The sequence below is a fragment of the Podarcis tiliguerta genome, assembly GCF_965153285.1.
Source record: "Podarcis tiliguerta genome assembly, chromosome: 8".
NCBI classification, from domain to species: domain Eukaryota; kingdom Metazoa; phylum Chordata; class Lepidosauria; order Squamata; family Lacertidae; genus Podarcis; species Podarcis tiliguerta.
This window is the reverse complement of record NC_139541.1, coordinates 56,894,141-56,919,117: the sequence shown is the minus strand read 5'-3', so window position 1 is coordinate 56,919,117 and position 24,977 is coordinate 56,894,141. Positions and strand designations below refer to the sequence as shown.

The following is a 24,977-nucleotide window of genomic DNA, read 5'->3' as shown; positions in this document are numbered from 1 at the left end:
AAGGCTATCAATGGCTACTAGCCACAATGGCTATGCACTGGTTCCATGGTCAGAGGCAGCAATGCTTTTGAATACCAGGTTCTGGAAGCCCTGCAGGGATGGAGCAGCTGTTTCACTCAGGCCTAACTTGTTGGTTTTCCAGAAGAGGGATCTGATTGGCTACTCTGAGAATAAGATGCTGGACTAGATGGGCCATAGGCCCAATCCGCAGGGATCTTCCTATATTTCTGTGGAGAAGAAGCGAGCGCAGCATGCTGTTTCAGAATAAGTTGGGCGCTCCAGTTGAGCAATGGCATGCCAGGAGTTGGAAACTTCCTCCTGACCCACTGGTGCCCCAAAGCTTCTTCAGGATTGGGTAACTTCCTCTTTGATGGAGTCAGCGTGGATTTTGCTAAATTACAGTAGCCTCTTCTAGGGCATGTGGAATGGGTTTGGAAGATAATTGCATATTGTTTGGCAAAGACCTTTGAAGAGTCAAAGGTCTGTCGCTTGAAGAGCAGCAGTGGGCCTCTGGCTCTTAAGAGGCTGGCCTGGACATGCCTAATGACACCCATGCTTTGTACTTGTACCTCTATAAACCATGCCTCTTGGGCCAGGGGGTGGTTGTTGTGCAAGGCAGTACTGGGTTTCAGTGTTTTGGAATGAATTCTGGAGGTTCCTGTTGGGGGTGGGGATTTCTGAGGAATTTGGAGGAAAGCAAAAAAGAGTTTCCGTGAACTAGCAAAATATCTCACTGGGGCTCTGCACAACCTTTCCTTGGACCTACAGAAAATGTTGGTCTTATATGGACAGTGGGGAACAACAATGACTCATCAGTGGGGGGTGGGATTGGGGTTGATTTCTTATCCCTCAGCCACCGACCACTCTGACCACCATATGTTAATCAGAAGGTCTGTGTAGAACAGCCTTCATCAACCTGGTGCCCTCCAGATGTTTTTGGACTTCATCTCCTATTGCACTTCTCTAAATCTGCCTCTGCAACACTTGATCTCAAAGACCAGCCTGGTGCTTAGGAAACTAGGTAAAGGTAAAGGGACCCCTGACCATTAGGTCCAGTCGTGACCAACTCTGGGTTGCGGCGCTCATCTCACTTTACTGGCCGAGGGAGCCGGCGTACAGCTTCTGGGTCATGTGGCCAGCATGACTAAGCTGCTTCTGGAGAACCAGAGCAGTGCACAGTGCTCTGTGGAGTGGTACCTATTTATCTACTTGCACTTTGATGTGCTTTCAAACTGCTAGGTTGGCAGGAGACTAGGAAACTAGGCAGCCCTTGATTTTGCCCCTTGACAGTGAGCAGCACCTGAGAGGCAGCAGGCTGTTGAAGGCACACAGCTCACCTGGTCACTGCCTCCCCCAGCATGCTGAGATGAATGCATTTCTGTTTTAATTATAGATGCAAAATTTGAGGGGAAGTGGTCCTGCCTGTCCTGGGGATGACTGCTGACATTTTTTCCTGTAGAAATGAAGTGACGCACACTGTGTGGATGGATGGGGTTTGCTTCAGCATATTTGTCCCCACCTGACTTCAAGGTCACAGCCCTGGGGTGACTCAGTGATGTTCCCTCCACATATCCTAACCCTTCAGCACTTTGTTTGAGGGACGTTGGTGCTAAAGTGATTCAGACCCAGATTTTCACTTCCTCTGCCCTTCTATTGGAAGAGGGTCCAATGCTACCCCCCTTGCCTTTCCAATATGCTTTCAGTTCCTCTTATTCCACCCCCACCCCACTTGTGCAAGGGATCATGACACATGGTTGTGCAACAGGAACCCCATTGTGCAGAGTCCTGCCACTTGGGGTTGTGTAATGGGACACTGGCAGGTCAATCCCAGAGCAAGCCTTGAGGCAGAGGCAGAGGCCCCCAACTGCCAAAGAGGACAGGGGGAGATGAGAGAAAACTTTGTAAAAGGCAGCTAGTCCTACTCAAAGTAGACCCACTGAAATGAATGGACCTAAGTTAGTCATGTCCACTAATTTCACTGGGTCTACTCTGGGTAGGACCTTTTTGAGCAAGTGGTTTGTTCAAAATCAGCAGCAACCAGGCTCCAACACTCACCTCCTTCCAGGCCTCTGTATCTTCTTATTGATAATGTCCTCTTGTGAAGAGAACACTCCCTTTCCAGGTGTACATATTGCTAATACCCAAGAAAAAGACTTACACTGGGAACTGATGGTTGGAAGATGCTTGCTGAAATGGGTTGGTGGCTACTGGCTAATGGCAACAATGAGAGATGAATGAGCTTTTTCATTTGTTGGAAGCTTCCCAGAGTGGCTGAGGTAACCCACTCAGATGGGTGGCATATAAATAAATTGTTGTTGATGATGGTGTTATTATTTCAAAGTTCACCCTGAATTAACTCAGAAATCATTCTGCTGCAGCTTTCAGTAGGTGAGATTGGGTAAGGTGCTCACTCCTGAGGCAGAGAGGGGTGAGCAAAGAGGCTTCAGACAATCCCCCAAAGCATTGAAAGAATTCATGAGGTGGGTTAGGCACTCCTACCATGGCACACCATGCAACAGCCAGACATCATTTGCATGTTCAGGCACCATATGAAGGGACTTCGTGCATGTTTCAGAGCTAGTTTGTATAGCTCCATAAATCTTCAAATACTCCTTCAATTGTGTGTGAACTGACCTCTCCCTCCACACACACATAAGAAACTGCCCATTGCATCCAGTAAAGTAAGTAAAATGACCCCACTGTATCCGTGGGTGGCAAAACGGTGGGGGAAATTCTCCAAATATTCTCCAGAGAAGTATAATTTTAGAACAGGTTGTTGTTGCTGTGTCTTTTATTTAGTGCGGGGCTGGAATCAGAAAATAAAATTTCAGAAAATTCTCCTTGGCAAAATTTCAGTCCAACCTCTCACCCGAAATATACTGTATTGCTAGTTCATGGAGATGGAGGCAGGAATCAATAGGCTGTGAGAGAAGGGCTAGAAGGAAGAGGGGCCCAACTCATTAATGCTTCCTTTCACAATGTTAACATGCCACCCCCAATCTCCACAGCAGTGTGAGATTATAGGGCTTCAGGCACTTAGCCAGGGGTTGTGTTTGGAAATGAGGCACAGTGGAGATGGTGGTGTCTTTGGGATATATGGTTTATTTGCACATATATATAACATGAGCCTACAATGGAGGGGCTCACAGCATGTTTCTCCCGCAGCCACAGCCTTTGATTAAAATAGAAATCAACTGTCTTGCTCTGACCCTCTCTCCAATTTGCTCCTTTACATCTACGTTGCATCACTCCTAACCCTTCACTAGGTAATTGCTTGTGTTGCTTCTCCATTGCTTACAGACTGATCTGATTTTCCTCCGGCAAAAACTGCTAACCTCAAACTCTGCTACTGGCCTTTGTTCTTCCAGCTAATTCAGAGATCAGAGTGGGACCCCCACCCCTCTGCATGTGGCATAGTATCTTAGCCTTGTTGGTGGCTTTCTTGATGGGTGATCTTGTCTTTGCTTGCTTAACAACTCAGCCATGATCAGGGGGAAACTCAGTCCAGCTATTAAGAGTGTGCCTTCCAGTTTAACTTGCCAAGCATTCATTGTATTCTAACACTTACTAAACCTAGAAATTATGGGTGTCTGACACCCACACACCCTGGCACCCAAAACTCATAACAATACCATGGGTTGGATCCACAGTGGTCCTTAGAGGTTTCCACCCTATTCACAGGCAGGAAAATTTCCATTCCACCAACAGTTCAGAGGGATTCCAAAAAAGGAATTTCTCAAGTTATTTTGGGAGATGTTTCATCTCAGCTCTCATTGCTCCCCTGGGTGAATCTCTGCTCCAGGTTGGCCTCCTTCCAATGAGGGCCAGAACAGAGACTCATGCAGAAACACAAAAGCTGGATTTCTTTGTGGGTGGCTCATGTTTTATATTTGGCTTCATATGCCTCCAAAGGAACCCTTTTCAGATGTGGGATGAAATGTGATCCATATTTCAATTCAGAAAGGCGTGTCTCAGCTATCAGAAGCTTAGATTTCTATTTTTTAAAGTAGGCTGAGTTCAGGTGGGTCTGTGGCTCCAGCTAAACCTTCCTCCTCGCGACCACCTTTCCATCCCAGCCAGCCACAGACAGTGGCAGCCTGGCTTAATTCCCATCTCTTTTCTTGCCAGCGTCCTGAGGTCACAGTTGGCAGCGTGCCCAACCACTGTGGCTAATTTTTTTTTCTTGGCGCAACCACAGCCCAGCCTCTTGCATGTGCCAATGGGCGACTTGCCATCTGGTTCGGCACTGAGTGCTGCCAAGAGAAACCTGTGGAGGGATGCCACAGTTTGGTGGCATATCTCTCTGCCTTTATCGAGGGTGCAGCTGGCTAGCGCATCCTTGCCCTGCTGGCTCCTGCTTGAGCAGGATGAGATGCTGCATCCCATGTCTTTGGAGGCAGATTCGGCCTTGATCTTTGGCAACGCATCTCCATGTGGATCCTTCTTGGGGGTGGGAAGAGGAAACCACAGCTGAAAGACTTCACTGAGGCTTCAGGTCAGGCTTTGCTTCAGCAGAGGCCCCTTCCCCAGCGATGAATGCGCTGCCAGAGCCTCCAGTTTTTCCTCCCCAACACACATACTTTTTTAAAGCATGTATATTTATAATTATCATGTAGAGTGTTGTACAAAATCATCTCCAACCAGAGGTGGCTGGTGGAGTGGAAGGGCAGGGAGACCAACATGAGGCTGAACCAGAGCCAATGGCGAGCAGAACCAGAGGCTTACCTAAGGTTCCTTGCACCCTTGTCAAGAAGCTGTATCAGCATCCCTGACCCCCCCCCAACAAAAAAACAAATAGCCACATTAGATGTGGTTGCATTTTACATGACCCAAGTATTCTAAGTGTCTGGATTGTGGGCAAAGTGAGGAGGAAGAGTGAAAAAAATCACATGCCTTTGTGCCGTGGTAAGAGGACTCTCCTGTGTTTGATCTTGCCACAACAGCAGAGGCATTTCAACAAACACATATATGTCATATACCCACCCCTCAAAGGCCTGCAACCCTGGAGGGGGCTGATTTCACCAACCCCTAAGTACACCTGTAGGCAGACCCACCCCCAGAGTCATTGTATGTAAGATGGCAGGCAGGTAACAGGCAGGAGTTGACTGAGCCTGGTTGGATTCTGGCCATTTAACCTCATGGACCAGCCTCCACTGAGTTCAATGAGCATCATAATAGATGCAAACACATAAGCAATTTTTAACATTTCATTTCTTTCCTTTAGCAGATAATTATTAAAGTCACCAAATCAGTTGTTAAGCTGTCATTCCCACATTAATTTTTTTTCCCGTTTTCTCTCCCTCCCTCAAGACCACATAAGGATTTACTGCACTGTGTGTTCATTTATTCCAGGTGGATATTTAAATAATATTTTGTTATCCCTTTGCCCACCTTTCCAAACCAGAATTATATTTGTTAATTTTATCATCTAGACAATACCCCCAATTTTTATCCATCAGATTTCTGATTTAGGTGGGTCTGACTTCTTCCATGACAGAAGGAAAGCTGCTGTTAAGTGAATAATCATTTATTGATCTTCCAAACTAAATGTCCTTAGTAGGGACAGGGTACTAAAAACAACAACCCCAATCTCTCCATGGGATCACTGGGGATCTTTAGTACTTGAAAGCATTTTTAGCATACCCTCCATGCCCTCTTCTCACAACAATATTGTGAGGTACGTTGGGTTGAAGGGGTGACTTGCCCAAGATCGACTGGTGAGCTTCATGGCTACGTGGAGATTTGAACTCAGGACTCCCTGCTCCCATTCCAACACTATACAACAATCTGTCAAAGGTTTTGTTCTGAGTTCACCAAGAAAGTTTTCCGGCTATGCAGGGCTGTGCACTGGGATCTCCAAGGTTTAAACCCAACACTCCAACGAGAAGAAGATAATCTGTGGCCTTCCAGATGCTGCTGCATTCCTATCATGCCCTAGCCAGCATGCCCAATAGTCAGAGACGACTGGAACTGTGAAAGTCCAGCAATATTTATTTATATTTATTAGACATCACCCTGGCTGCCTATAGATTTGATTCAGCCTTTATTCATGCTTGCTTTTGAAATTCAAAGAGGACTCCCTCTCATGTTTGCAGTCACAGGGACTAGAACCTTTGTTGTTTTTTTAAAGCTGCTATTTATTTTAGTGTGGTGCTTATGCCATGCTTAGATCCCCAACAGAGGTGCAAGTGAGAGGAAATGTTCATATAAAAGAATGAGTATTTATTTAGCAAGTCTGGAACTCCCTGCCTGTTGACGTGAGGCAGGTGCGCTCACCATACTGTTTTAGCTGCCTGCTGAAAACTTTTCTGTTTCAACAAGCCCACTCAGCTGCATATTTTAGGTATACTTTGCTTGAAAGTTTTACTGATTTTATAACTGTTTTCAGTGATTCTATCTGCTTCTAGTTGGTTTGTATATTTTCGTACTGCTTTGCGTAAAACCAGACTTGCACAACACCGCTTGGAGAATTTCTTTGAGAAATCGTTGAATGAATGAATGATTATTATTATTTTTATTATTGTTTTTTTAAAAAATCAACTGTATTACGCTTAGTCAACAACTAGCTCTAAATTGCTTACATAACAGGATAAAATATTCATTAAAAATAACGATAAAAAGAGGCTTTAAAAGCAGATAAAAGCCGACTGTTTAAAAAAAGAAAGCGAGGAAGGGAAGGGGAATGTCCCTTCCTAGCGCTGTGTCTCTCACCACTAGGAAAAACTACCCCTGCACGCCCCACCCCAGAAGGGTCCGCCGCGCTGCCCCTGCGTAAAGCTGGGCGGGTCGGAGAGGCAGGCGGCAGGCTTGGTTGCCGGGACTGGATCGAGGGAGCCGGTGGGCTGGGAAGCGTACATAAGAGGCGCTTGAATCTCCGGTCAGCAGTGCGAGAGAGACGTCCGCCCGCTCCTGCCGCCCCTGCCAAGGACTTTTCCTCGGCGAGGAACAACGGCTGCCTGCCTGCCTGCCTGTCTGCCTGCGAGCGCCAGAGCTGCAGCTCACACCCCCTTCAGGTCCACGAAGCCCGCGCCTTCTCCTGCGCGACTGATTCTTCAGGAGATCAGCCTCTCTGGTATGCCGCCGCCCTTCCCTTCGGCTGCTCCTCTCCGGGTGAAAAGCGATCCAACTTGGCCAGAGCCTGAGCATCACCGGGGCAGGAAGGCGAGGCTGTTCTCCTGTTGAGGCTCCTCTGAACCTCGTTTCCTGGGAAGCTGGTGGGGTAAGTGTTACACGACCAGGTGTGAAACGTGGAGTAGGGCAGGGATGGGGAAACGTGTGGGGTACAGGGCTGTAACTCCGTGGGGAGAGCATCTGCTTTGCATGCAGAATGTCTTGGGTTCAACCGCAACCCCGCAGCATCTCTACACAGGGCTGGGGATGTCCCCTGTCTGAAGAGAGCTGCCAGCCAGTGTGTGCAATACTGAGCTAGGTGGACAAAGGTGTGATTTGGTCTATGTTTCTTCGTGGCCCTCCAGACTCCAACTCCCATCATATCTGACTGACCACCCGAAAGTTCTATCACAGAAAAATTGGGGGGGGGGGGGAATGCAGGATAGAATGGAATAAAGAGGATTGGTGTATGGTTTTTTTTAAAAAAGTATTATATGTGAATGTATCATGTGCATAAATGTCATTGATTTGCTAGGTTGCCAAATGCACAAGTTGGCCTTGGTGCTTCTGCTTACTAGGGTTGCCAACTTATTAAAACCATGCTTACATGCACAGGTGAGAGCAACAATCGAGTGGTCAATTGTTAGGCAATTATAATATAATTGAAGCTGCAAAGGAAAATGCTAAGCATATTTATATCAAGGTTCCAGATCAGAGTGCAACAACATCTGGGTTGCCCATCCCAGTTCCAGGGTACCTTGCTGAAGCTAAGCAGCTCTGGGTCTAGTCAATGCCTCGGTGGCTGGCCACCTTGGAACCATAGGCATGCCACCTTGGGATCTGTCATCTAAAAGCTTCCTAAACAACGGTCAGGGTGCAGAAGTCTGTGGATCAAGAAAACCAGGGTGCTGTCATGGTTAGTGTCAGACTGAGGAGAGCTGGGTTCAAATCCTTGTCCAGCCACAAAGATCACTGGTTGGCTTTGGGCCCACCTAGCCTACCTTACAGGATTGTTGTAAGGATTAAAGCAGAAGAGAGCTATGTACGCCACTTGAGCTTTTTTGGAAGAAGGGTGGGATAAAAATGCAACGAGTTAGACAGATATCCTGGAGATCTCTTAAAAGATCCATATAAAGAACTTGCTAAGTGAGAAGGAATTTTTTTACTACATATTCTCTCTACCCTCCCCTCCCCCAAGCCTCCCACACATCTAAGGCAACTGGGGAAGGAAAGGGGAGCTGGTGCATCTCAAAATAAAGGGTGGGATTCTGGTTTAAGAAACCCTAATTATTCTATTCTAGTTCTATTCTAATTGATGTCGTTTAAGAAGTCCCCAATGAAAGGGTATTGGGGGGGGGGGGGGGGCTTGAACATATAAGTGTTCTTTCTCCTTCCCGTGTTTACTTAGTGAAGAAGAGTTTTGTCTGAGCAGAGGGGAGTGTTCCGATTGCCAGGGAAGGCCCCCAGTCCCGAGTGTTTGTGTGGACTCCCTTATCAGCAATGTGTTTAAATAAAGGTGCACCAGGAAAGGTTATATTTAATAACTGTCTGCGAAATTTAGAACATGCTGCTAATGTTTGTGTTTGGGGTGGGGAACTAGGGTGTGGGTGCCACTCATCCCGTGTCGCTAGGAGGGATGTGGAATTGACTGGAACTGTTGCAGATTGTGTTATGTGTACTGTGTAAACTGTGCCCTTGTAAAGTGGGCACAAAGTTCTCCTGTTTTGCAGTTATGTCTTTTGGAGATCTTTTCCCATCACTACTAAAAAACAACAACAAAAAACCCCAAAAATAAAAAAACCAAAAAAAGAAAAAAAAGAACTCAATTAAAAAAAAAATCCTCTTCCATTTGAAATGCCGCCGGCTCTGGGCTGGAAAACTTCCATAGTTGTACAGTCACATAACAAACACCACAGTTCAAAGGGAGATAAGCCACACACCAACAGTCGCAAGCCCAGATTCCCTGCCTTGCACGAGATGAGAGCCGTTCTTGAACGCTCCACCTCCTCAGATTGATGAGCCGCCCGGTGTGTTTCCGTGGACTTTGCCGACTGAGGTCAGAAGGCGACAGTTAATCAAAATGACGCCCCACTACTTCCTAGCATCTGGAAGAGCAAGGCAGAGGTGTGGGGTGGGGGGAGAGGCCCAGATTCCTTCCTTGCCTTCTGACCTTAAGCCGCCCTCCTCTTGAGATTGCTGCTGCTGAGAGTAGAAAACTTATTGCATTGCTGAAGTCTGAGATCATTGAAGGTGCCTTCTTAATCCCAGGTGGCCATGAGATGGGAGGACACAGGGGAGATGCCAGAGAAGGAGGCTGTCTTCCTCTTCCGGGGCTAGGGGGCACAGCAGACACCAGCACCCAGTCTTTCTAACGTGAGAGGTGAGGGGGCTCATCCTTCCTCCAATTTCTTTTTTGAGAAACTTTGAACTTCAATCACAGTTCAGAAACAGTTCTTTTGGAGTTCTAGCTTCATATTCCAAATGTATCATTGGCAACAGGTATCTTGAGGGGAAAAAATACCCTTATCAGATTACCCCCAGAAATTCATTAAATCTGAATTAAATTGGAGGCAGGGGGAGGGGCTGGAATTCAGGCTGGCATCATGTTTTGAGGATGGTGTAAAAATGAGGTGTCTCTGTCCTGCAGTAAAAGCCAGCCTGGAAGAACGCCCAGTGCTCTCCCCTCCTCATTTGATCGGCTGCTTTCAGCTGCTCAGTTCATGAGATCAAGGCTGTACCCTTTTGCTTTCTTTTTCCATCCTGAAGGCAGCGTAAACAGGAAAATGTCCCGAGTTACATTCCTGGCTAGGAAAGCCTGGGCTCAGGGAAAATGGCTGGGACAGATATATCAGAGGATGTAAGAGACACGATTACAGTGCTCTGGCTGGGCCAGCCCTGTGCTCCTGGATACCTGAAGGTCAAGCTGAACACCATCTTCCAGCGAGGGAAGCCCAGAGCATGCTGGCGAGACCCGTGGGATTTCTTCAGAGGATCTCTCGAGTTGCCAGCTGAAGTGGAGGATCCTGTTGGGCAAAATATTTGAATGTTGAACATTGCCCACCCTCCCCTGCAAAATTGCTCCCGCGGTTCCTGCACATTCCTGCATGTTTCATGGAGGGGATTGACTGTCAGGCCAGGCAGGGTACAGAGCAACCCAAGGGAGACCATCAATGGGAAGGGCTGCTGGTGCCTGGTGTGAGTGTCTGCCTTCAGGAGCATGATTGCGACTGCACTTTGGGGTGCTCTTTTGGAGGATTTGGGTCAGAGTTCCGGAAACACTATTCTGCTGGGGGAAAGTATTGTCCTTGATGTTATTGCACTGAACAGGTCACTTTAATTTTTAAGGTTTTTGTTTTGTATTGTAAATCACTTTGAACATCATTTTACGGGGTGCACAAGTTGGTATGTATCCAACCAAGCTCCACATAGTGTAAAAGGGAGATCGATTCCTCTGTGTGATTCTCCATCTTTTCATTGTTCTCCAGGACCTGCAGATCCCAGAAGATCAAACAGAAGAATGAAGGCCTTCTGGACTCTCTTGGCCACAGTGCTGTTGGCAAAAGAGGCCCTTGCTCTCCGGGCATCTCGTACGCGGAGGGAGCTGGCCCCAGGATTGCATGAACGCGGGATCCGGGACGCAGGAGGCTCTTACTGCGAACGCCGTAATGCTTGCTGTCCTGGGAGGGATGATGGCTGCACAGTGCCATACCTGGACACCATCTGCTACTGCGACCTCTTCTGCAACCGCACTGTCTCTGACTGCTGCCCCGATTTCTGGGAGTACTGTTTGGGCATCGAACCTCCGTTTGCTGTGCAGAAAGGTAGGTTACTTGCGGGTGGATTGCCTGATCGGTGGGTAGATATATATAACAATGGAGGTGAGTCTGAGGGGATACAGATGTGGGCTGCTTTGCAGACTTTGGCCACACTGCTTGGGGTGCTGATGGGAGTTGTAGTCCAAGTCACCTGGAGGGCACAGGGTTGAGAAAAGTTGTTTAGGAGGTTAGATGTTTTGAGATAGGTGTTTGTGACTTGTGCAGATAAGGGTCTGTGGGCATAAGTGGCTGTGTGTGCTGGACAATTATGAATGGTTGCATTTGTGTGTGTTTTCGTTTTCTCTTCCTCTGTGTTAATACTATAGATTGTAGAAACAGATCAGCAGGAAAGTCACAGCAGGCAGGCTGTTGGTTCCTAGCACTACCCAAGATTGCTTAAAGAAATAAGCACATGGATAGAATGGTGCCTATTGGAGGTGTGCCAAAGTTTAGGGGCATGGCGATAGACTCTCCTGCCCAGTTCATCACTAAACGCATCCAAACTGTGCCCAGTAGTTGTTGATGAGACAGGCTGAGTTCTTGCTACTCTTCTGATCCTTCCTCCCCAAACTGGATTTCCTGCAGTCTGAAAAAAATGCTGCAGAAAACAGAGCACAGGGGAAACACAGGCTGGCAGTGCTTTGATAATGACATCGTGTAGATGCCTTGTAAAAAAATGATGAAGAACAACAATTCCATGGTAAATGTCTGTTGTGGAAGCCGGCATAGAAAGCAGCACTTCTTCTTGCAACCTGCATTTAATTTGCGGAACTCACTGCCACAAGATGTAGTAATGACTTTTTTACTTTGGGTGACTTTAATACGGAATTAGAGACAAATTCCTGGAAGGGGATAAGCCACATTCATCAACCAAATGCCCTCTAGATATTTTGGTCCACAGCTCTCTTCAGGCTCCACCAGCACCACCACATTGGAGAAGATAGCCAGAGAAGAGGCAGTGCATTTTGGAGTGCCCAATGTTGGGGCCAAATCATCATGGTCATCATGATCATCATCATCCTACCTTTTCCCCAGACTGGGACTCAAGGAGGCTTACAGATAAAATAATTAGGATGCTGTTGTTGTAATGTTACACTGGGCCCTTGGATTGATCTGGGAAAGACCAACCTTATGATTAAATGTGTGGATTTATTATTACAGTGGTACCTCGGGATAAGTACTTAATTCATTCCGGAGGTCCGTTCTTAACCTGAAACTGTTCTTAACCTGAAGCACCACTTTAGCTAATGGGGCCTCCCGCTGCTGCTGTGCCGCCGGAGCACGATTTCTGTTCTCATCCTGAAGCAAAGTTCTTAACCCGAGGTACTATTTCTGGGTTAGCGGAGTCTGTAACCTGAAGCGTATGTAACCCGAGGTACCACTGTATTGGGATTCTCCCATTCACTTCACCCCACATGCTGAAGACGTCAGTGTTTGGGTCCTTAAATCTGCCTCTACTAGATGTGTCATGCGAATATGCCCTTGGCACAATCGCAGTCCCCAGAGTCCCAGTAGGGATACTTCCGCAGCAGCTGCAAAATCCCCTTGACCCCCTTTAAGGAAAATGTGATTTCCCCTTCCATCCTTGCTTAAAACAATAGGCGCCTTTCTCTTGAGCGTCTCATAGAAGGGCTGATGGTGGGGAATGCCTTCAGCTTCCCTCAGGGCTCTGGCTTGCCTCTGAAATAAGACATTTAACCCCATCAAAGCTGAATCTATTTCCCCATCAAAGGGGAAATAGAAATTTTCATTTTGGGCTAAATTTTCTCTCCGCCCCAAGCAGTTAATTTCTAAAAAGAGCAGTGCTAAACCCTAGCCGGGAAACCAATTCCACACTCTCAAGTTTTGGTGTGCATGGACTATTTCACCTTCCCCGCCCCCAGTGGTGGGAAAAAAGCACTTTGGGCATACTCAGATAAATGGTCATGTTTATTGCTATTTTTCACATTGGGAGGTACCTTATCCTGAGACGTAGGAGGCAACCTAATGCTGAGCCAGATCATTGGTCCATCTAGCTCAGCCTCATCCTCACTGACTGGCAATGGCTGTCAGGGTTATAGACCAGGGACATCCCCAGCTCTCCCTAAAGTGAATCATAATTATAATAATAAATGATTTGCAAACCAGATGTCCTGCCTTCTGGCCATTGACCCCTCTAGTACAGTACTGCCTACACTGAGAGATAGCCATTCTCCAGGGCATTGGGGATGCTGCTGAGTTCATGGCAGAGACAACCTTCTCAAAGGAGGCTTCCTGACTTGCAAGCTGGTCAGGAACACCACCTTCTGTTACCGCCACAAGATCTTGCATTATCACATTCACATTGTTCCACCGTCAGAGGCAGCATGCCTCTGAATACCAGTTTCTGGAAGCTGCAGGCGCAGCGAGTGCTGCTACCCTCAGGACCTGCTTGCAGGCTCCCTGTAGGCATCTGATTGCCAACTGTGAGAAGAGGTCCTTGGCCTGTTCCAGCAGGGCTCTTTGTATATTCTTATGTTTCTGTACATTACTGCCAACAGGTAACACATGTCTTCTTGAAACTGACTTCTCAGAAGGCAGAGGGGTAACTGCACAGGAGTTTCAGGGTTCATGGAGCAGAATTACATGCCTGAAACCTTCCTCTTGCCCCTCCCTACACAACTAGGAAAGTTCTGTATATTCTGGACTCCAATGGGCCACTAGCAGGCTCTTCCTGTCTTCTTAAGAGCTAGGGTTTGCCCCTCCCTTCACATTTTCCAAGCCCGACTTGGAAAATGGCATTTGAAACACACTCCAGCCTTGAATTAATTAATCAAACTTTGACCCTGAGCTCTCGATCCAAATCCTCAGCGCAGGAGTGTGAACTCTACTGAACACAGTGAGATTTTATACAGTTCAACCTTTGCGAGCTTCAACCAGCCTTTTGTACTCTGGAAAGGTTAAAAGGGTAGAATTTATCCCATACTTTCCATGTGCATTTATGGAGGGAGAGAAGCTTCTAAACAGTAAGTTATTGTTGCTCCAGAACCAGGGAGTGGTACGTAATTAAGCCAGGCTACATCAGTGTGTCGGTTCCCCCAGCATGCCTTATTATGTTTTAGTGAGAAGTTACAAGAAATGAGCTACAGGGTTTAGCTCGGATGATAAAGCCCTGAAGGCTTAATGATGTCTTTTGTAATATTTGATGTGCTTACAGTATACAATCAGAGCATGGCAGGGGTTAATAGATGCCCATAAACACCAGCAGCTACACCCAAGCAGTGCTCTAAGCTCTTTCTCTTTCTTCTCTATCTGTTTTAGCTGGTTTGAAACTGTGCAACTGGTTCCCAAACCTTTTCTCTGCTGCGCCTCCCACTAGCTGGAGCAGAGTCTTGCCTTCCCAAACTCTGATGGGGGTTGCATTCCAAAAGCTGGAGAGAGATTCCCAGCAATCAGGAGTCTATCCCCCATTGTTGGTTCCTATTGGTTATGGCTGGGGTGTGTGTGTGGGTGTGGGTGTGTATACATACATACATACATACATACATACATACATACTGCTTTTTGGCCCAAATGCCCCCAAAGTGATGGACAAAATAGAAAAGAAAAATACAATAGAGTGTGATAAATTCAAATACAAGTGTACAATAAATATAATGCAATATAAGCATGACATCTGGGCTTTTAGTACAAGCAATCAGCCTAACTAAATATTGCTTTCCCAGCATCCACAGCAGTAAACAGTTGTACAGAATATTGCTCTGAATCCTGATATTGGGCGGTTGAGCCCCTCTACCAAAATGTAAGCCTTCTTGCTATCTATATGGATCCATATGCACTCAGTTTCCCATCCCAGTTTTCTCCTTGTTCCCTCTTTTCCAGCCTGCATCCGTAATGGACACAAGTTCCCAACAGGCTCAACCTACAGAGATAACTGCAACTTCTGGTAAGTTGGGCTCTTTGATCACAGAAGCATTTTTTTCAGTCAAAGTCTTGCTGCCAAAGGTTCCCTTCAGGCCGTCAGCATTTGGCAGAAGGAATCTGAGCGCATGCTAGAGCTTTCAGTTTGCACTGCTTAACAAATCCTCACCACAACAAATCTGCTTTAAAAACTTGTATGGACTTTTGCAGTTAGGAAAGTGACAGGGAAATGCGTTGAAATAAGCTGGATGAGTGACGATGCTTGATTATGCTTATGTATTTGTTGGAAGCCACCCAGAGTGGCTGGGGCAACACAGTCAGAAGGGCCTGATGCAAATAAAGCAACAACAACAATTATTATTATTATTATTATTATTATTATTATTATTATTATTATTTAGTGTAAACACAATACACACAGAGCATGGTTAAGCTATGGAACTCACTCCACCAGGAGACAGTGATAACCACCAACTAGGATGGCTTTAAAAGAGAATTAGACAAATTCATGGAGGAGAAAGCTATTAGTGGCTATTAGCCTCTGTCTCCATGGTTGGAGGCAGTAATGCTTCTGAATATCAGTTGCTGGGAGTCAGAATTGTGCTCAGGTCCTGTTTCTAGGCTTCCCATGGGCATCTTGTTGGCTGCTCCAAGAATAGGATCCTGAACTAGATGAGCCATTGGCCTGATCTAGCAGACTCTTTTTTCCTTTTGTTCTTATGTTCACCATGGTGCTGGACTCGATGGACCTTTGACCAGATCCAGCAACAAAGCTTTCCTTGTGGTCTGAAAGGCAAAGGGAAGATGAGGGTTAAACAAAGAGTCCCGACTGAGCTCCAGTTAACTGCTCAGTAGGCCCTGGCAGGATGCAGACTCTAAGGGGAGAGTGTTGCTGCCAGGCAGGTCCGTAAAAGGACAAAACCTTTTCTGCCTTCAGGATGGGGAAGGGGGTGGGGGAAAGGATTGTTGTTGCTTTTTAAAGTGCCTTTTGGCCGAGAGAAAATGCCAAGCGTTCTATGAAGCATAGCTAATGTTGGAATTGGCTCCTCGTCAGCAAGGCCACCGTGTTTCCTGAAGGCTTCATGAAAAGGATTAGGGCACCTTGTGCTAGCAATGTGCTTGCAGAAGGCCTGGCCATAGACCATGTGCAGGGGGAGCTTGGTCTAAGAGCATGTGTGTGCATGCGCATGCACAGACACACACACACACAGGTTTTTGGTGCCTTATATCAAGTCAGACCATTGTGCCCATCCAACTCAATTGTCTAACAGTGGCTTTCCAGGATTTCAGAGTGGTCTCCCCCAGCTCCACCTGCAGATCCTGGGAATTTAACCTGGGACATTCTGCATGCAAAGCAGATGTCCTACCACCGAGCTACAGCCCTTTTACTTTCAGCATCCTCAGAATCTCAAGCTTTCTTTAATAAAGGAGCCAGTTCCAATAAGTAAATAAAGCTCTTAGCTCTAGTCAGATCTCACTTGGAGCTCTGTGTCTTTTTGTAGATTCTGCACTTTGAATTTGGATGTAGTCACGCTGGAGCACCTTCAAAGGCGGCAGCAAAGAGGGCCAAGATGATGGGGGGAAAGTCTTGTGTGGGAAGGCAAGGCTGTAGTTAAATGGTGGAGCATCTACTTTGCCTGCAAAGTGTCCCAGATTCAATCCCTGGTGTCTCCAGGCAGGGCTGAGAATATCCTCTATCTTAAACCCTGGAGAGTCACTGCCAATCCGTGTAGGCAACACTGAGCTTGATGTTCTGACTCAGTTTAAGGCAGCTTCCCAGGTTCCTATAGAAGTCAGAACTGCCTCTGTTATATCTGTGCTGTGGTCCATCCTGGCTCATCACTTATCTCCTTTGTACTGTTATGAATTTGATCCTCAGGTGATCTGCACCTGGTTCCACAAAGCTTAGAGCTCACTAGTCCTTTGTAACAAACATGAAGAATTTCGTACTGCTCACTGATGAGTTGCTCAGTTTAACCTGCAAGGTGGTTTGCCAGGGAAGGACTTGGTGGGTGCTATGGCACCTTCACGCAATGCATTGGCAAGCTCTGGTGTAAAGCAGGTTGGCGGCAAGGTTGAAGTTGCTTGGGCACACCAGTGTTGGATTGGCTCTGCCAGTGGGCCAGCACAGCCCCAATGGCATCATCATTCTGCCCAAGCTCACTGCATTCAGGTAAGTGTCAGCAAAGCTGGTGTCAGGAGGGCAGTTCCACACCACCTCGCAGACCACTGCTGGATCTAGACTTCTGGAAGTATCTGCCTTTGGCTACTAGCTCACCACCTTTCCATAGCTTCGTATATCTAACGTTTCCCATGTCTTCTCTTCTCAGCACTTGCGAAGGAAATGGGCGATGGTCCTGTGAAAACCACGCTTGCCTCATCAATGGGGATATGATAGATGCCATCAACAGAGGGAATTATGGGTAAGAAGAAGAACCTCAATTTGATGAACCAAGCAGGCTGCTAGGGAGGAGGCGTCCAACAAAAGTTGGTGGTCTCCATTCCAAGGGAAGTGTAGCGATCGTGAGGAGTGGAGCCACATATCCACCATTTTGCGGCTTGTGGTCAAAGCTGTGGGCAGGAAGGAATAAGCCTAAAGAAAAAGCTGCCATTGTTCCAGCCTTGACCTCAGTGTCATAAAAGGATAGGTTGGCTGGATGTGGAGATGTTGTAAGGCCTGGAACAAGTTCCTGATACCACACCTGAGGGGAGTGGCCCAGGGGGTCTGTGGAACCCAAGCTAGGACCCTCATGGATATTGTCCCCCAAGCTCACCTGAAGAGTCAACCCATTATCCTGATTTAACGCAGCTAGTAGACTTGAAGCTCTTGAAAAATGGTACCTCTAGGAAAACTGTGATTCATTGGTTTCATGCTTCAGTTTTCTTTTGAAGTTCCTCTGTTCAAGAACAAGGTTCATGGCAGAGTGTCCAAGTACACTGAAATGGTCCCCTACAGTTGTTGGGCTTTTGTGTGTGTGTGTGTTTTAAATTGTTATTTCAAGTGTCAAGTTTATGTCCATTTATACTTTTTGCACAGTGGTTGTTCTGTTGCTCTTATGTAGGATGCAGAAAGGCATCGCTGGCAAACGAGAGATTGTCATCATGTAAGATGAGCTGGACAGTGTCCTCTTGACATTCTGGCTGACATTATTAGGATCTGCAGTAGTGTTTTCTGATGAGCTGTGGAGATAGGATTGTAACCTGGGTCTGTTGCAGGGTCTGGTCCCTGTGTCTGTGTCTGTGGCCTATTATTCTTGGAGAGGAGCTGTGCTAGCTTGAGGATGTGTCTGTAAGTAAGACCTACCACCCAAGGCCAGTGAGAGGGAGGTACCTTTGTCGAGGATGGGCTGTAGCTCCTTGGAATGGGTTTAGCTGGGAACTACAAGTAACAAGAAGCCGCGTTATCTAGTCCTGTTGTATAAGAAGTCCTTTCTGGGTACCTGTCTGGCTTTGCTGATCTGAATTTTCACTTTGTGGTGTGTGTGTGTGTGTGTGTGTGTGTGTGTGTACTGTATTGATTTATTTAGCAACATTTATATACAGCTTGATTGCAATAAAATCTCTAAGTGTTTGTAGTCTAATAAGGAATTCCAGTTGTGAGTCTCTATCCAATGGGTTAAAACAGATGTAGTTGTATCACAGAGCTCGATGGCGGAGTGCAGACAGTGGTTTTTGTGGTCTGTTCTGGGTAGAAGCTGGAAACTTATAAGATACATGTGGTGGTCAGTATATATCTGACATAAAGTGGTGCTTATATGCCCATTATGTAATGGCACAGTAGTGTTCCGAAAGTTGCATACCTCAGTATTCAGCTGAGCATACCAATGCCTCCATTTTGTTTCTCAGTGGTCCTGTTTGACTCCAGTTCTGTTGGCACAGGGACACCATGTTCAGAATTAGAACTGATTATTATTGTTTTATATTACATTCCAGTTCTTCAAAATGCCACAGCAATCAATTAGTTTCTTTGCGAATTGGGGGGTTCTCACCCTTCCTGGGCAGACTGAGCAGGCAGAGTCTCCCTTTAAATTGCATGCCAGTTCTGAGTCAAGGAAGAATGCCAAGAGGAAAGGGAGCTGGCTTGTCATATATCCAAGAACTATGAAATGGCGGTGTTTTCTTACCAAGGTAGCTGGTTAGTTCCGAATGCTGGCACCCTCTCTAATGGATCTCTCAGGGTCTCCCTGAGCAAAGGTTCATCTTCTCAATGGAGTCTCTTCCATCTTTCTTTAGCTGGAGAGCCTCCAACTACAGCCAGTTCTGGGGCATGACGCTAGAGGAGGGCATCCAGTATCGCCTTGGCACCATCAAACCCCCCACTGCTGTCATGAACATGAATGAACTCCACGTAAGTCTCGCTTGGTGGATGGATGATCCAGAAAGGCTCGTTCTGCGCTTCTTCAGTCCAAAGCCTGGGAGTTTTCTTCCTCTGCACTTCTGAGCACAGGACAGTGTAAAATTAAATACAAAAGAACATGTGCATAATTTCCCCAGTTGTGTCAGAAGGGACAAGGGACAGATTTCAGGCACGTAGCTCTTAGAGCTCTGAAACTCACACCCAGTTACCCCTCTGACTTCTGAGAGGTCAGTTTCAAGCCTGTTTTTGTTACCTGTTGACAGTAATTTAAAAAAGGGGGGGAAAGAAAACATGGAGTGTCTACTGGATCAGGCCAAAAGCCCATCTAGTCAGGCATCTAGTCCTTACAGTGGCAGTAATGAGGATGGCCTGGAACGCTGAGCTCTAAATCAGGAAGGCTTACAATCAGTGCTATTTTTCTAGGGAAAGAGGTGCCGGAACTCACCATGAACGCCTCCCTTGTTCACTTATAAGGACAATGGTGCCCACCTGAGAGGTGCCAGAACTGAGTTCTGTTGAGTTCCAGCTGGAAAAAGGCCCTACTTACAATCTACAACAATATAAGAGGGAGCTCACTTACACTTTTTTGTGGGGAAAAGAGGGAAGATATGCGACTTTGTTAAGAGAAGGGTTTGATTTGATTTACTGTATTTCTATGTCGCTTTTCATTCAAATGAATCCCAAACCAGTTTACAAACAACAAATAACACTAACACAATAGAACATAATAGAACATTACAAATTCACCATCAATCATACAATCTACAAAACAATCCAGGGACTTCAGGGGCCCTGGAGTTGTTTGCAAACAAACTCAGCTGCTTCAGCAATTTCAGTCCTGGGGATGAGGGTGGTTTCAGGGGGAGAGGACACATGTCCTTTCTTTTTCTGGCTGTGTTGTTCTTTCCCACTCCTGGGAAGGCCACCGCAGCCCCTCAGGACATCAGCAGAGGCTGCTGATTCAGCAGTGCATTATCCCTGACGTAATCTGCTCCCCTAAAGCAAACACCAGACCAAAGGAAGCCGGCTGAAATGTCAGAGGAATCAAGCCAGGGTGGCCCCCAGATCTCTGCTCTCTTTTTAGAACAAGGAACGGGAAGAGGCCAGGCTGGACTGAAGGCCCTGCTTTTCCAACAAGGGAAGCGACGAGACCTTGTCTGTTGGGCTACGAGCACAAGCTGTCCGTCAACAGAACAGGACATGATTCCAAGCCTGAGCAATTTTTGCTCTTGCTCTTGTTGCTTTGAGACTGAGCAACGTGGGGACTTTCAAGGTTATGTAAGCTGGGAGAGGAAGATGCAGGAAAGGGCAGGAAGTTTTACACAGCTTGTATTCTGGTTTCTTGACTCTCAGGGCTTGTTCTGCTTAGTGTGCCTGTGCTAGAAAACAAGGGGTTCAAGAGCTTTTCCGCTTGTCCCATGCTGTCTAGGCACGGGTCTGGGCGGCTTTGCCTTTGCCCTGCTACTTTTACCTGGAAAACCTGCTCTTTAGCACTAAATTGGAGCAGAAGACCAACAATTCTGCCTCAGTGAGTATCTTGAAGCAGCAACCGAGGCGAGCCTGTTGCAAGATATGAATATCCCTGGCCTGATTCCTGTTGCTGTTTCCACTGTGAATCCTAGGTACATTTCCCTTCACTCTAGTGACTTCCTTCTCCTTCTTTCCCCTTTTTCTGTAGATGAATATGGATGCCAATGAGGTGCTGCCTTCCCATTTCAATGCTGCTGAGAAGTGGGCAGGAATGATCCACGAGCCGCTGGACCAGGGCAACTGTGCTGGATCCTGGGCCTTTTCTACTGCAGGTACCTCACCTCACAGGTGGAAAGAATGTGCCATAACAATGATGGAGCAGGGAGAGGGCATGTCTTCTGCTACCCTCCTGATGCTCTACTCTGCTCTGCTACCCTCCTGAAAAGGGGTGGGGTAGGCTAGGCTAACCTGTTCCCATACAGATGTTTTCTGTCATAGCTGTCAACGTTTCCCTTTTTTTAAGGGAAATTCCCTTATTCCGAATAGGATTCCTCGCAAGAAAACAGGAAAGTTGACAGCTATGGTTTTCTGTACCTGGCAATCTACTGTCAGTTCTTCTAGGTGCTCTGGGAATGGGCCTCATCCATTGACTCACACATCTTCAGAGGCCTGTAAATCTTAATAGCAGTACTGGCTCCTTTCCAACATCCTTGGCATGTCTGTGTCCCTGATTATTATCACTGTGCTTGTCCCACCCTCCTGCTGTGACACTCTGTTGCCTCTTCCTCCCATTGTACTGATGCTAAGGGACTCTGGGAACAGTAGTTCTTGAGAGGGCATCACTCATAGGGAGGCGCACGTCTTTCAAGCAACGCCCTAGACTTCCCTGTACAAGCTGTTCTCACACATAGAGGGGCCAGACATACCTCATCTTAATGCAGATTGTGAACCCCTGGTGTCCCCTTTAGTTCCCTCTCATCCATCCGGTGTTCTCTTCCTACTACTGCTGCCCCTCACTTTCTCCTCCCTAAATCTGGAGATTCCTTATGCTTTGAAAATCCAAACAGGAGAGCTGCATCAACTGCATGCTACTGTAGCACAATGCTAAGGCTCCTGTGATTCAAGAAACCACCTTCATCCTCATTACTAGCTCTCCAGACTTCTAACCACATGTGTCTTCTCACCAGCGGTGGCCTCGGACAGGATCTCCATCCACTCCATGGGACACATGACTCCCGCCTTATCGCCCCAGAACCTCCTCTCCTGCAACACTCGCAACCAGCAAGGCTGTAGCGGGGGCCGAATTGATGGGGCCTGGTGGTTCCTGCGCAGGAGAGGGTGAGTTTGTGCAGAAAAGTCCACTTCGTCACATTCAGAAATGGAACCTGGTGTAGCAATGCAAGTTGATGAGGTTGTCAACCTGCAGTGGACAGAAATGGTCTCTGTGCAAATGTGGCATGGCCTAGTATAGCTCTGGAGGCTTTCCGAAACCCTTTTGGATCTCCCAGATTCTGCCAGGCCCCCAGTTTTGGCTCAGCCGTGAGACCATGAAGGTAGGAAGAACAAAGGGCTCATATGCTGAATTTGACTTAAACTCAAATGTTCAGGCATCATCATTTTACAGCAGGCTGTTGAATTAGAGAACTGTGACGTTCAGACTTCCCACCTCTACATATATCTACCATGGAAGCCCAGTGCATTGCAGAAGATTCTGGGGAGTTTACATCCACTGCACAATGAGTCTGCATGGGGTGTTTCACCACCAGCGGGCATGGAATAGGAATTCCCCCACCCCATTTTTTTTTTAAATGCACGCAAGAGTAGTCATGGGGAAGAAACAAAGTTCAACGGTAGAACAGTTCCTTGGCATATTACTGTCTAATGAGCTAGATGGACCTGTGGCTTGACTCTGAATAAGGCAACTTCCTATGTACATATTGTCTTTCGCGGAAGACCAGCCTCCATTACTCTCCTTGAAAACTGCTAGGCAATACTGGTCTGGCATTGTTATAGGGCTGGAGGGCTGGGGCTATTAGCCTTTGATGGCTGGGAAGGCTAGAAGGCTAGGAAAAGTATCAACACAACTAGCAAGGGATGTCAGGTGGGGGGGGAGGAAGGGTGGGAATGGAAGGGCCTTGAAGGAGTTGCATGTAAAGACTTAAAGCTGAACAACTCGTGGCATTAGGCAGGTGGGTTGGCATTGCTTGTATCTTAAAAAAATCTATAAATAACTGCAGCTTTGAGGGGGGCCAAGGGATGGAAAATCAGGACCATAACACATGAGGAAGGTATTTTTAAATTGTCCCCCCATACTGTGTTCCTGATTAGGGGGGGTGAATCCCTTCCCCCTTCCATTTCTATAGGAGGGAAGGGTTAAATAATCACCTCCCTGTTCATGCTGTCCCCATCCTGGGTGACGCCTAGTTAGAGGGGTTTTTTTTTTTTTTTAAGGTACATACAGACCATGTTCTTAACATCACCCTTGGGAGTGAGCAAGTCTTCACATAAGCCATTCAGTTACCTACAAAATCTCATACTTTTCTCCTTTCCCTCTCCCCCACCTTCGGTCTTCCAGAGTGGTGACGGATGAATGCTACCCTTTCACAAGCCAGGAAAAAGACAGCACCCCGCCTGCAACCCCTTGCATGATGCATAGCCGGTCCACAGGCCGGGGCAAGAGACAAGCCACGGCACGCTGCCCCAACCCATGGACAGACTCCAATGAGATCTTCCAGTCCACCCCTGCGTATCGCCTCTCCTCTAACGTGAGTGCTGTAGAGGTTGGGCTGAGCACAGCTGATGGTTCTGGGCAGGGTTTTCAAGGTAGAGCTGTGCACAAATGGCCTCTTTAAATCCTCTATCCTATTGGTGGGCACATCTATATTTGTGGTGGGGGCGGGCAGGGTCCCAGTACTTTATTTGTGGTGGGGATCACTCTTAAAAGTTGCAGTAGCGGATTTTCTTTCTTTTGTCACAAAGCTGTATTTTCCTGTTGCACGGTGCAGCTTCAACTATGCTGGCAGCCTGACCACCTTTTGCCTCTTCTACCAAGTCCTAGCCTATGCATCCTTCTGGGGTGCTGTCAGGGGGATCTGCCATCAAAAATGGTGGAGAATCTTGGGAGGAAATTTTACAAAGTATATTTCTTTTTATAGGGTTTTTTATAGGGCTTTTATGATATGTTTGTAAAATGCCTTGCTACTCTTCCGTCTGCTTGCAGGAGAAAGAGATCATGAAGGAGTTAATGGAGAATGGACCAGTGCAAGGTGAGCTATGGATCTCCCCCAGGAAAAAAATCCCGAGAGATTTGTAGCTACAGAGCTTTTCCAGAAAGCACTTTGAGGAAGAGCAGTCTACCTGAGCATTTAGAACCTTAGCTCCAGTGCTATATCCTGGCCAGGAAGAGGGCATAGACTTGGCAGTCTCATCCCCACTGCCAGCCTGATGTAGAAATGATTATTTACAGTGCTGTGGTGCCCAGTATGGAAGACACAATGATGAGAACAGGAAGCCAGAATGCTGTCTTTTCATATTTTGTACAAAAAAATGCCTCCATCACAGCAACCTGCAATGCTCCTGTAACCCTCAGAGATAAAAAACCCAGTAGAAGTTGGTTTATGATCTTTAGGATAGGCACAATCAAGACAGACCCTCCGTTAGGAAATTATCAATGATTAAGCTTGAGGGAGTTGGACTCTGGATTTCAATGGTTCACAGATCTCTATGACTGAGGTTTCTGAGACAGTGATGTAAGACAGAAGAAAACCCACATGCATTAATAGGGAATTGTGTGTCCCTCTGCCACCGGTGCATTAATCACATGTGGGAAGAGACTCTATGATCAGAGGCCCAGTCATGACCCACCTCCCTTGCATAGAGAAGCTTCATGCACATAGTTGGAGGGGAGCATTCTTGGGTGCATCAGCAAGGAAGGGGGCAGCCTGTGTAATCCTTTCATGTGTTCTTTGAACACATGGAAGATGTTTGCTCCATTTCACCAGCACCAGCAATCTTGGAAGGGTTGTGCTGATATACATATAACACTACATACAAACAGTTTTGCCATTGGGTGGGTGGGGGTGGAGGGCTTAATTTGAGTCCGGAGCTAGATATTATGAAAGCCATGTCCTTGTCATTTAAAGCAGAGCACACTGGACGTTCAGCACCAAAAAGTTGTTCAAAAGTTTCACAGATGGAAAGAAAGAAAAATAAATTAATTTCAATGGTCAAAATCTCAAAAGGATAGTAGTAGTAGTAGTAGTAGTAGTAGTAGTAGTAGGATGATGATGATGATGATAGATGAACATGGTTTGTAGCCAGTGCTAGTCCTACTCAGAGTAGATCCA

At 46.8% G+C, this 24,977-nt stretch overlaps 1 protein-coding gene across 3 annotated transcripts in view; it reads left to right on the top strand.

Moving 5' to 3' along the window:
• The first annotated feature begins 6,645 nt into the window (after window positions 1–6,645).
• TINAGL1 (tubulointerstitial nephritis antigen like 1) overlaps window positions 6,646–24,977 on the top strand; it is a 29,324-nt gene continuing 10,992 nt past the window's right edge. The window contains exons 1-9 of one of the 3 annotated variants that reach the window (XM_083453129.1): window positions 6,646–7,219; window positions 10,596–10,931; window positions 14,766–14,829; window positions 17,135–17,227; window positions 19,038–19,152; window positions 20,840–20,963; window positions 21,819–21,969; window positions 23,207–23,396; window positions 23,852–23,897. In XM_083453129.1, coding sequence (XP_083309255.1) covers window positions 10,628–10,931; window positions 14,766–14,829; window positions 17,135–17,227; window positions 19,038–19,152; window positions 20,840–20,963; window positions 21,819–21,969; window positions 23,207–23,396; window positions 23,852–23,897 — 1,087 coding nt within the window. In that variant the 5' untranslated portion in view covers window positions 6,646–7,219; window positions 10,596–10,627. Of the gene's footprint in view, window positions 7,220–9,377; window positions 9,491–9,888; window positions 10,306–10,595; window positions 10,932–14,765; window positions 14,830–17,134; window positions 17,228–19,037; window positions 19,153–20,839; window positions 20,964–21,818; window positions 21,970–23,206; window positions 23,397–23,851; window positions 23,898–24,977 lie in introns of those variants that run through there. The other 2 variants (XM_083453131.1, XM_083453130.1) reach the window with 2 other exon arrangements.